Source organism: Diaporthe batatas, assembly GCF_019321695.1.
Source record: "Diaporthe batatas strain CRI 302-4 chromosome Unknown Contig00015, whole genome shotgun sequence".
Taxonomy (NCBI): Eukaryota; Fungi; Ascomycota; class Sordariomycetes; order Diaporthales; family Diaporthaceae; genus Diaporthe; species Diaporthe batatas.
In genome coordinates, this window is record NW_025408562.1 from 1,147,339 (window position 1) to 1,159,535 (window position 12,197).

At 58.6% G+C, this 12,197-nt stretch overlaps 2 protein-coding genes across 2 annotated transcripts; both read left to right on the forward strand.

Annotated features, from left to right (window-relative positions):
* Positions 1-7,449: 7,449 nt before the first annotated feature.
* On the forward strand, positions 7,450-8,061 carry KVR01_011495 (uncharacterized protein; the record flags this gene model as incomplete). Its single annotated transcript, XM_044788859.1, has 2 exons — positions 7,450-7,852; positions 7,958-8,061. The coding sequence occupies 2 exons, from the start codon at positions 7,450-7,452 to the stop codon at positions 8,059-8,061; spliced, it is 507 nt and encodes a 168-aa protein (XP_044639870.1).
* A 2,722-nt stretch (positions 8,062-10,783) lies between these two features.
* On the forward strand, positions 10,784-11,875 carry KVR01_011301 (uncharacterized protein; the record flags this gene model as incomplete). Its single annotated transcript, XM_044783865.1, has 5 exons — positions 10,784-10,797; positions 10,899-10,983; positions 11,052-11,077; positions 11,153-11,654; positions 11,732-11,875. 5 exons carry the CDS (start codon positions 10,784-10,786, stop codon positions 11,873-11,875), a joined length of 771 nt encoding a protein of 256 aa, XP_044639676.1.
* Between the last annotated feature and the right edge of the window lie 322 nt (positions 11,876-12,197).

Consider the following 12,197-nt stretch of genomic DNA (forward strand, 5'->3'; position numbering starts at 1 on the left):
GAGCCCCTACACACCCGCGAGCGGATACGCGGTCCTAACGTATCAATCACAGGACATACCCCAAGCAGACGGGTATCAAGCCGATCCCCCTGAACTGGGGCGCTGCCGACCCTGCGGAACGAGGCCCAATTGTGGTCTCCCGCTACGCCAGTACTATCAGGAAGCGAAATGGTATGTCAGGCACCCTATAATGTTGGGATCATGTACATGTGCTGACTTTGAGTAGCGATTGGCGGTTAGTACAGCCCAAGTAGCCGATCCAGCAACTCGGACTGACCCATAGGCTCTGTCCAGCTCACGGAGGCTCTTATTCTATTTACTATGCCCTGGCCCTCGCCAGCAAGGAGCTCAAGGCCGATCACAGGTACATAATCGCCCACAGGAGTTGAGCATACCAGCTCAAGCATGGCTAAGAATATTGTGCGCGCAGGCCTGACTTCACCAACACGGAGCCAGTAGCCTCGATAGGGCCCTTCCCACAGTGGGGCGACAAGAAGAAGATCGTGGCCATGGACCCCTGGGGCCATGAGGCCCCGTGGCTGTTCAAGGACATGGTCCAGGGAGAGGATAGTAAGTCGGACCTGGTCAGTCCTCGTGGGGGAAGATCCTGACGTGGCGCAGTTGATATCCGGCCGAGTATTGCCATCACAAAGGCACACATGAAGGTAGACAGACCCGTGAGGTTTGAGGCCGGCGAGGAATGGTGCTGATCAAGAGTTAGCTTCCCGAGCTTGAGGACAGCGTGCGCAAGGGAAGACTGTGGGTGCCCCTTACTTCCATTATCACTGCGAGCGAGAGGAAACAGCCAATCTCTCCAACCTGCGACCAAACCATGACAGCAAACCCACTGACGACCGACTGGATAGTGTACCGGACGGCAAGATCTGCAAGAACGCCTCGGGCGAGCTGGCCGTGACCAAGTTCGCAGTCGAGCCGGTGTGGTATCTGCCCGGGGTCGCCGAGAGGTTTGGCATTGGTGAGTCCTCCCCGCGGGCGCGTGTGAGCCTCCTCCCTCCCGGCGCTCTTGCTGACGAAGCGCAGACGAGGGCACCCTCCGAAGGTCGCTCTTCGAGTACACCGGCGGCAGCTATCCTGAGGTAAAAATGCGCCCCTCGCCAAACAAACGCCAGAATACCACGCCCGATGGGGTTTCTGACACACAAGAATAATAACAGCTCATCACCCGTGGGGACATCAAAGTGTTCCTGCCGCCCATCGGTATGTACAACAACAACCCGCCGAGCCCGCGGGGATATATATCACCGCGAATGTCTACCTAACAGAGGCTCGCAGGCGGCCTGACGGTCTACTGCTTCGGCGACCCCGCCAACATGTCCGACCCCAGCAAGAAGCTCGCGCTCCGGATCCACGACGAGGTGAGACCATCATCACGAGCGTGTGTGCGCGATATCACTACTAACGAGGCATCAACACAGTGTAACGGGAGCGATGTCTTCGGCTCTGATATTTGCACCTGCCGGCCGTACCGTAAGTTTCTCCGGGCAATGGGCGAGACAGGTTTCGGCGCTTCGGAGCAAGCAGCGGCGAAAAGAAGTGTCACCCTGTGATCACATGCGCCCCGGGACCACATGCGCCCCACGCCACATTTCGCCGCTCGGCCCAAGTGTCTAGCTAACTCTACTTGTTGCCTGCTAGTAATCTTTGGAATCGAGGAGGCCGTCAAGGAGGCCCAGAACGGAGGCAGCGGCGTCGTCATCTACTTCAGAAAGGAGGGCAGGGCCCTCGGCGAAGTCACCAAGGTACGTGCAACGTGTAATGTCCCCCACAGCTTCAGTGTGTGACCAGGCTAACATGGTGCCGCAGTACCGTAAGTGTCACCGTTGCCCCGAGATCTTCCTGCCCGGCCAGGCCCGCTGGGCGGGACGGGGGGAGAGGTGCATATCCAGCGGGAGGGGGAGCACAGCACCGCGAGGAGTTATCACCACCTCCACAACAAAAAGAAAAGCTGTTCCAGATCCCGGCCCCCGTGACTTTGCTTGACTGACAAAGATCTCGCCACACAACAGTCGTCTACAACGCGCGCAAGCGCGGCGAGGACCGGGCATCGGACTACTTCAAGCGGACGGAGAACGTCGCGGGCGTCAAGGACATGCGCTTCCAGGCCCTAATGCCGGACATCTTGCACTGGCTCGGTATCACCAAGATCGACAGGATGCTAAGCATGAGCAAGTACGTAACATCGTGTGTGTTGTTGTCGGCCGGTGTCGCACAGCGGCGCGCCGCTGCGTCCCCCTCCTCCTCCCCCTCCCCAACACTCGCCTCCCCCCCCTCTCTCCAAACCCCACGATCCTGTACACGGCCCGCATATTCGATCAGGCATGTATTGTATTTTTGAGTAACTTACTAACGCGGTCGTGAACTTGCAGCATGAAACACGACGCTATTGTCGGCCAAGGGTGAGTGCAGCACGGGTTTTCTGTCTGTCTGGGTCGCACGAGGGCGGGCGGCTTGGATATGAAGAAGGGGGAAGGGGAGGGTGTGGTGTGGTGTGTGGTGTAGTGTGTGGTGTAGTGTGGCGTGCCCCCAGTTCCCAGCAGGCCGGTCTTACTGACGGGTGAAACCCATCTCCTCCCCACATACAGGATCCCGATCCACGAGCGTGTCGAGCTCCCCGAATCCTGGATACCCGCGGACTCGCGGGTCGAGATTGACGCCAAGATCACGGCCGGTAAGTGTCATCAAGAGGCAGATGAGAAACACTCACGCAACAGGGAGTGGAGGGGCGTTTAGTCAGCGCCCCACAGGCAGACGAGAAAGAAGGCTGACAAGGACGGATGTCTTCTTCTGCAGGTTATTTCACGACCGGGCACAGGATGACGGCCGACGAGCTCAAGGCTGTTCAGGGCCGGCTGTGGGAAGAGTAAGTCCACCCATCCATCCACACAAGAAACCCCCCAATCCCCCCGGCCTTGGTCGAAACCACGGCCGGCATGGCAAGGAGGGCATCTCGGGCTGACATGAGCGTTTTCTCGTCGTGCAGCGTCGACCACTAGACAAAAATGCGTGGGGCCGAGTGTGCCGGCCGAGGATGATGGGTCCCGCCCGCCACGTTTGTAGTGCCACAGTATCTGAGGAACCGCAACCCCGGAACCAGCCGTGTTGTATGCAAAGAGCCTGGGTGGTTTTTTGTGTCCCCATGGGCCTGGGGCGAGGTGTAGGTAGGTAGATCAGATGGAGGTAAATCGGATGGTACACACAAGGGCGTGTGGGTAGGTAGATGGCAAACTGGCAGGCAGGCAGGGGACAAGGAGCTTATTGTTAGACTGGAAAATACAGTTCAAGTGCTTCGCTGCAATGGCACTTGCTGATTGCCATGCTGCTTGCTCCATCACGGCCGATGTCTCTTTCTGATCGGGTTTGCCTTCCACAAGATGGACCGGCTTGAGTCGGTGCAAGCAGCAAGTAGCAGTTGTCCGTCACAAGGAAAGAAGACAAGGTTGCGTAGCATCTGCAGATGCTCTCTGCCGGGATGGCAAGTGTCATGCAATAATAAATGTAGTGTATACTACTGATCACCCTTGTCGTTGGGCTGACGCTCGATCGACAACGCCAACGAGCGTGGGCAGTAGTCTCACAGTAGTCCGACCTCTGCTGTACCCCAGGTCACGATCAATCAGTGGCGGGAGCTCCTCGCCAAGGGGAGGACGGCGGGCAGATGACGGGTGACAGAGGGGAGCCTCCCCCGGGCTTGTGAACCTTGCAAGACGAGCGCGAGTTAACTCTCGGTTGTTTCTTCTCCCTCCTACGTACGAAAATGGATACTGTGCGTGTGTGTACGGTATGTCTGCAGCAGCAACGTAGCAAGCACACGAAGCCTAAATAGAGTACCGGGGGCCACAGAATGTGTGTCCAGGCGTCCCTTCCTGACAACACACTTTTCTCACATCGAACACACAAGTCTTACGGCAGTGGCTCCGAATGATGGAATTGTGCGACGCGAAGGGGCCCGATCCGGTCATCTCAGCACAATCCTGAGAATAGCCGGTTCGCTCACTGCAAGGAGTTACTTTGCTCTCTTGCTATTGGCAGGGAAGTGCTGCGTGTGAGAGTTGTGTCTGCTGGGTCTCGCTCCGAAGCGAATCAGCCCAGATCGCGAATCCCATGCAGTGCCGTCGGAACATCGAGCGGGCGACACGTGGAAAGAAGGGGGGCCTTGACCAGCACCCCTTGCACGACGTGCTCCACCGACACAACGGGCGGGGGAAGGGTTTTGGGTGCGCGGCAGCCTTGGGGGGAGCGGAGGCGGAGAAGAGAACTCCCACGAGGGCCGCCAGACAAGACAGTGAGGAGACGGCGAAATCTCTGTCTTCTTCCTTCCCGAGGGGGAAAGGATTAGGATATCCTCATGACTGATAGGGTGAAAGGCGGCCGTGCCCGTGCCTGTTCTGGCAGCCAGATGGGACCCAATGGAGCGGGACCCGCGCCTGGGATGCCTCGATTGGTCGTGTGCGGGCTTGCTCTGGCACTCGGGGTGCATGGTGGAGCGTCGCAGGCCCTTAGCTACCGGGAGGTTGACCGGCTGCAGCTGTGAGCTGACATGAGGGCTTGGATTCGACGAGGCCGGTGGGATGGGGCTTCAGGCCGGGCCAGTGAGCTCGAGACGAGCCCGTGTGGGTGTGGGTGTGGGTGTGGGCGCGTGCTGTGTGGTTCTCGCACCGGTTCGAGCTCGCGCATAATACCTATGGGGTTAAGGGAGAAAAAAGGTGAGGCAGGCCGACGACGGGCTCGGGTTTCGTCCCCGGAGTCCTAATAGCGCGGGATAATCCATCATCCACCCGTCATGGGCGAGACGGGCGCGGTCTCGTGCTCCTCCCCTTACACAGTAGCTGCCCAGGTGCTCCCGACGGGGGAGACTCGGGCCTCGAGCGGTCACTGACTCCTGCAGCCGGACCAACCACCGAATCCAGCGGGCAGGCCATTAGTAGAGCGCGTGCAGGGCCACTGGACCAAAAGGTGTTGGTTGCTGCAGGAATGGACACCCAGCAACGAGGAGCAGCAGGGCCTGGGCCCATTGGCGGTGGCCGCCGTTGACGAGTGAGGCGTCGCGATCTGGAGCCTGGCAGCTTGGCTACCTCCATTCCCCATCCTGTTTCCCGATCGATCCTGCCCTCGGCGTCCTGGGTGTTACGACTGACGGCCGCATAAACTGGCAGACAAGAGAGTCCAGAATGCAGATCTGGCCGCGCTTGTTGGCCGGGCCACAGGCCACAGGCCACAGTCCACAGTCCCACAAGCCACGGCCGGAGGAAGCAAGCAGGCAAGCAAGCAGGCAAGCTGTCAAGCTGTCAAGCAGGCAGGCAGGCCAGGCAGGCGGCCAGGCAGGCAGGTGTTGTACCACAGTACTGTGTACGCAAGCAGGCGAAGCACCACAGCAACGAAAGCATGGGGAAGACAAGGCTGCTGGCGAGCGTGGGTGACCCCAGGCGAAATGCTGCCCCAACGCGTGCCGACCTGGCAACCTGGGCACCCTGGGCGGGATACCAAGGGGCCAGCAAACCAAGGAGGTGGTATCTGACAGCCGGTTGGCAGACGCCAAAAGTGTCTTGTCGCGTAGAGATGGACCACGAAGACAACAACCGTGCAGCTGTGCCGTGCTGTGCTGTGCTGTGCTGTGCTGTACTCTGGTGTGCTGGTTGGTGTGTGTTGTGTGTGTGTGTGTGTCTGTGTGTGTGTCTGGACCACCGTCTAGGACCCCTTGTATGGAGGCAGGAGGGTACTACAGTAAAAACATGTATCAGTGCCCGACTCCCAATAGACCCATGCTCCGCCAACCCCCCCCCCTCCCCCATCCCCCCGTGGTGCCTGGAACTAGGGCCGAGCCCAGAACTCTGTTCCCCTCCCTCCCGTCCAGACCCCCAGCATGTGCTGCCCAGTCGGACACCACCAGCAGCGGCCCGCAAGCCTCGTAACGGCTCGAGGCCAGTCCAAGCTATTACCCAACCTTGGGGTGATGTGAGGAGACGCTTATGCTCCAAGACGAGGGCACCTACAACCCAGGCAGCCAGGCAGCCCAGGACACCGTACGGGTGGGTGAGTGGGTGTGGTAGCACGCGCCAGGTGGCGAAGGCTCAATCAGAGCTTCGCAGTACAGCACTCGACGGTCTAGACATAGATAGACACCCAGCCAGAGTCTGGTAAAGGCCGAGAAATGCCGCGGTCTTAGTCTTTGCCTCGTCTTTTTTTTTTTTTGCCCTCGTTTCTCGCCTTCTCGCTGCTTCTGTGTGAGCACTCCATCTCGTAACTGTCTTGACTAGTGGCATGATGACATGCCCCATGGTTTTGGTTTTTTTCTCTCTCTTTTTTGTCTCTTGTTTTTTTTTTTAGTCCCTCACTGTGTGGCATGCAAGTGTGCACTACTTGAGTACGTATTCAGGTATTGTAGCAGTACTAGTAGCAGTCTTACCCCTGCGTCCGAGGACGAGGGAGAGAGGGGTTGCAGGCAGGCAGGTGGGAAAGACCGCGTCGAGACCGTGTGGTCCCACGCTGCCCACGCTGCCACGACGGGGTCGACGGGTCGGAGTGCACAGCCAGGTGGGTGTGCAAGGTGTGTGGTTCAGGGAGTTGCGGGCCACCGACTGTCACGGCTGTCACGACTGCAACTGTCTGGGAACTCTGGGAACTCTGGGGTACGTACTCCGTACTCCGTACCGCACGCAGCACCGACCCATTTGCACATGCTGCTGCTGCACGGTACTACTTGCCCCGTACAGTATCACACCACAGTACACAGGCCCGCCCAGTTTCTATTTATTTACTGTACCGTACCGACCGGCTGTGGTGGGCTCGGGCAGCTGGCTCCCTGGCTCGCTGGCTCGCTGGGCTTGTGTGCCGCGGCCAGCATTTCAGCCCAAGTGGGCTGCGGCCAGCGGCAATGACAAGGACAAAGGGAAGGGAGGGAGCTAGGAGCGAGCGACCGAGGGTTCGTCACTATGCCGTGCACTGTACCGGGGACGGTACCTTGTACGGTGGTACGGAGGTACGTGTGTACTGTACGTTTGTACTCCGTACTGTCCCCAGACAAAGTGTCTGCTCACCCTGCCTGCGGTCGTAGTGTAAGTTTAGTTACTGTACAACGGCATGTCGGGCTCCTTGCATGCGAACATGGAAAGTCGGCGCAAATACATAACACCCACACCCAGCACCCACCCTCTCGCTCACACCTTCGTTGTGATGACCGTTCGTTTCACTGCTGCAATCCAACAATAGTCCCTCTGCTTCTATATTCTGCTTGGGCTCTCTCTTGACTGACAGCAATTGAAATAACCTCCCTGCCCCCGTCTCCCACCACCCGCATCCCAACACACACACTCTCTCACCTCACTAACAACAACAACAACAACAACGCCGCCCTGTCTTACACACTTATCACCCTCCCAGCAACTCACACTCAGCCTTACCGAACAACCAAGTCGGCATACACCAACCCCAATGCTCGACAACATCAACAACCTCGCCATCTACATCCCCAGTCTCTTTCACTACGTGTCAGATTCGGACGACGACATGGCCTCACCCACAGAATCCCGCCGCGGCACCTCCCAGAGGAGGGACTCGTCCAGGTCGAGCAGCCGCCGCCCAAGGCTGCTACGCTCCAGCGCGACAGAGCCCTCCATCACCCCGTCGACCGCGAGCCGGAACGCCCTGGCCGCCCCCGGCACCAGCCGCCGCGCGACAGACCTGCTGAACCAGGTCGCCATCTCAACCTCACCACCAAACTCGTCATCTCCCCTCTCCCAGAGCCCGACCATGTACGACAGCCCGGCCAGGATCGCCAGGGATCATCATCATCACCATCATCATGCTGATCTCGATGCGTTCCGCCCCCACCTGGGTATGTCATCATCTTTCTTCTTCCTTTCCCAACCCGCGTCTCCCTCCTGGCCTGTTTCAAAAACGTCATCGGTGCTGACTGTGCGGGTTTTGGGTTTCACAGCAGACTCGGGGCGCTATTTCAGTTTCCCTAGCTTCGACACCTGGCAGCCTGACCTCCCTGAGGAGGAGCGGGAGCCCCAGATGCAGGTGCAGATGCAGTCGCCCTGACTCCAGCAGCGAGGGCTGCCGCCATCCTGGACCTCCTGGATGGAACGGCAGTGGCAACTACGAGGAATTTGGATCCAGGCATGCCCGTCCTATTGATAAGGCGGCGGGCACACAGCAGCATCTGGAACCCGCCCGGACTCAGCAGCATCCCTCACCACCCACCCCCCCTGTCGCCCGGCGCGTGTGTCTCGATACCACCTTGGGGTTCCAACGACAACGCAGCCGAGCAAATGCCGCTGCTCGCTGGGGTTGTCAGGCCAGCCACGCAGCTGCCACGGTCTGACAGCCAGCCTGGCAGGGGAAGGAGAGGAAAGAGTCTCGGCCCCGGGCGGTCGGTAGACCATGGGGCCGATCATTGGGCAAGGGGAGAGACATGGGCTCAGGATGAGGTCATAGGGCTGGTCACCTTTCCTTCAGCGATGGCGCACATACAGTGGCCGCCCAGAACAGGATATGACGGTTTCCAGACAAGGCTCCCCTTTCAGGGGAGGAGTCTAGAACCTGACCAAGCCCCGAAGAAGAAGAAGAAGAAGGCTAGGAGATGCAGGCAGCCGGAAGCTGGCCCGCTTGTCTGGCCGGAAAAGACGGACCCAGTTCTTCAGGAGAAAGGGAACGGGAATGGGGAGATGGACCACCACAGAGAATGGAAAGCTCCGCCTTACTCTTGTTGGTAGCACACAGCATAGCATCATGTTTTCTTTTCTGAGTTCCCCACGATACCCATTTGCATAGCCCCACAAATCAATCGCGATCATTAAACCGACCGACCGTTTTTTCATTTCGAGGGCACCGTGTAAAACAAAAGACATCCACATCCACACAGACACGAGGGGATCGCGATCCCGTGGATGGAGCCCCGGCATCCCCATGCAGGGTTGCTCTGCCCGCCGAGCCCGTCCGCACTCCTGGGTAGCAACACACAAATACTTGTGACTTCTCGGGTAGGGGTGAGGGAGGGGAGGGCGCGTGGGCGTGCCTGGGCCCCGTCCCCAAGCCCAGCGGCTCCTCCTGACCTCGTGCCTGACAGGATCCGGTCCAACCGCGGAACAGACCGAAGCTTCTGTGGGGCAGACCGCCGCACGGCAAGCTTCCTAGTCGAGGTGACATGAAAGCATGCTACCCTCTCTCTGTGCTGTGTGTTTTTCCTCCCCGGGCCGGGGCTCGTGTGAGTGCGTAGTGTGAGCGGGAACAGGGATGGGCGGTGACGAAGCGGTGAGCCCGGTTTCCCAGCTCCGTGCTCCGTGCTCAGCTAGGTGAGGTGAGGTCATTGCCCATAGCTTTTTCTTGTGCGAGTGTGGGATTTAATCTCTCTGACCTGTCATTCACCATACAAGCAGGCAGGTGAGACTGGCTGACTGACTGACCAGCAGGTAGTAATCTGTGCCGTGGGGGGGGGGGTTGATTAAGCTGGCCGCGGCCGCGGCAGGATGGGAACATGCGACACTGCGGATGCGCTGCGGCATTATCAAATTGCCCCCCCCCTCCTGTGCCGAGACGGGCTGACGACGGACGGGGTGGATCGCGCCGCTGACGGCTCTGCTGTGTTGGGTTGGTTTTGAGTTTGCATGGAGGAAGGGCTGGCTGGGGCTGGCTCGCTGCTTCAGAAGCTCGCCGAAGCGAAAACGTGTTGTTCTTTCGTGCGTGGGTGTGGGTGGGGACCCTTTTGCATCCGCGTGCGCCGTGAACCGACTCATCCATCACCACGTTGTTTGGGTTCCCGAGGGGACTTGAGCCCGATGCCTCCTATTCCCGGTGCCGATCTCATCTTAGCCATGGATGGATCGAGATTGAAGGCAACTTGATCCTGTCCCGGGGTTTCCAAGGTTCCTCCGGTAAGTCTTTGCAAGGGAGTTTGTTCTATAGTTGTCTAAGTATAGGAAATCGTTTCATAGGAAATTGTCCTACAGGATGTTGCTTCAGAGGAGGTTGGGATGCTGTCCTATAGGAAGCTGTCTTTCGCTGTCCTTTTGTCGTTGTCATCTTCTCTTCATCAACCGGTTTTCCCCAGCATAGAGACCGATATGCCCATAGATTACTGCCCCTGAGGACCAACGTGGCTCTCTGTTTCTGGTAGATGCTGCCACGGCAAACATGAGGCGAACCACCCTGGGTTCATGGTTCGGTTGGAAATCCTGCTGGCCACCTGGACGAGGTCTCGCTCGGGCTGAGACGCAGCCCCGCTGGCGGGCCAGGAACCGTTGGGCATTCCTCCGCTGCTGTTATTAGAGCACATGAGCGACTCAGTGTGCCACAGTAAGCTTTTGGGCAAGTTGGGCTGGGCCGGCGTACCGTGGGGAGCATGTGGCTCGTCGCGATTGGCATCAAAAGTCAACAGCTGTCAGTTGGCGGCAGGCACACACCCATGTCGGGGATTTTCAGGAACCAGCACGGATAACTTGATTTTTGGCTCTGAATGCATATCCTGACTCAGCACTCATCCATGGGGGCGATATCACAGTGTCCAAATTACCGGGTTAGCGGGGAGGCATAGAGGGTTAGGGTCTGCAAATCGGTACGGAGGTACGCTCACCGGAAATAGGTCCCTCCAGCCTCCGAGGCGCTCGGACCACGCGCGAATCCGCACCACCGGCCCAGGTCTCTTCAGAAAATTCGCATTGTCGATTTGACGCCTGTCTCCGCCCAGAATACCGAATCTCGCGATCTCTCAATTCCACCCACCTAACGAACCATTGCCCGTCTTTGAGATCCGAACCTCGCAAAGATGGCTGTTGGCAAGTACGTCGAATTCTCCAATCCCAGCGACGATGCACGATTGCCAAATTCGAAAAAGCCGGCGGCGAAGACGAACATATCGCTGATGGGTGTGCTTTGAACAGGAACAAGAGATTGTCCAAGGGCAAGAAGGGTCTCAAGAAGAAGACCGTCGACCCCTTCTCCCGCAAGGACTGGTACGGCATCAAGGTACGATTTCAAAATGCCCACAATCGCCACTGCACACGAGCACCCCGACTGACAGACATCGCGAACAGGCCCCCGCGCCTTTCAACGTCCGAGAGTAAGCAACCCGATATACGAATCGCACCGAGCACTTGAGAGGGTGAGGAACTGGATCTGACAGCTCCTGCTACAGTGTCGGCAAGACTCTTGTCAACCGCACCACCGGTCTCAAGAACGCCAACGACTCCCTGAAGGGCCGTATCGTCGAGGTCTCCCTCGCCGACCTGCAGAAGGATGAGGACCACGCCTTCCGCAAGATCAAGCTCCGCATCGACGAGGTTCAGGGCAAGAACTGCCTGACCAACTTCCACGGTCTCGACTTCACATCCGACAAGCTGCGGTCGCTCGTCCGCAAGTGGCAATCCCTGATCGAGGCCAACGTCACGGTCAAGACCACCGACGACTACCTCCTCCGCCTGTTCGCCATCGCTTTCACCAAGCGCCGCCCCAACCAGATCAAGAAGACCACCTACGCCGCTTCTTCCCAGATCCGTGCCATCCGACGAAAGATGACCGAGATCATCACCCGTGAGGCCGGCAGCTGCACCCTGCAGCAGTTGACCAACAAGCTGATCCCCGAGGTCATCGGCCGTGAGATCGAGAAGGCCACCCAGGGCATCTACCCCCTCCAGAACGTACGTGGACCCCCCAAATCCGGCCGGGCGCCCACGGCCGGACCATCACGAAAGACGGGAGACTGACTGTATCGCAGGTGCACATCCGCAAGGTCAAGCTGCTGAAGCAGCCCAAGTTCGACCTCGGTACCCTCCTGGCCCTCCACGGCGAGTCGTCCACGGACGAGCAGGGCCAGAAGGTTGAGCGGGAGTTCAAGGAGCGCGTTCTCGAGGAGGTGTAAATTTGAGGCGACGACAAAACTGACTTGGAGCGCGGCATGGACACGGTTTCTTCAGGCAATACCTCTCAGGGGCGTGGGTCTTGCTTATTCGTTACTTTTGGCGTGGCGACCGGTACAGAGTAGTCATGGATATCTGTGCCTTTACGAGTCCAGGCCGGAATGAATCAAAAAGGGAAATCGAACACACAAAAAAGGAAGGCGGCGAGCGCCACGCCATTTACAAGCCTGTGAGATGTCCGCCCTGTCATTTTCGGTTCAGCCCTTTGGGGAGTCGTCCTGGACGACGGTGCGAGGATGGCGTACTTCGGGTTCGGATACGCAA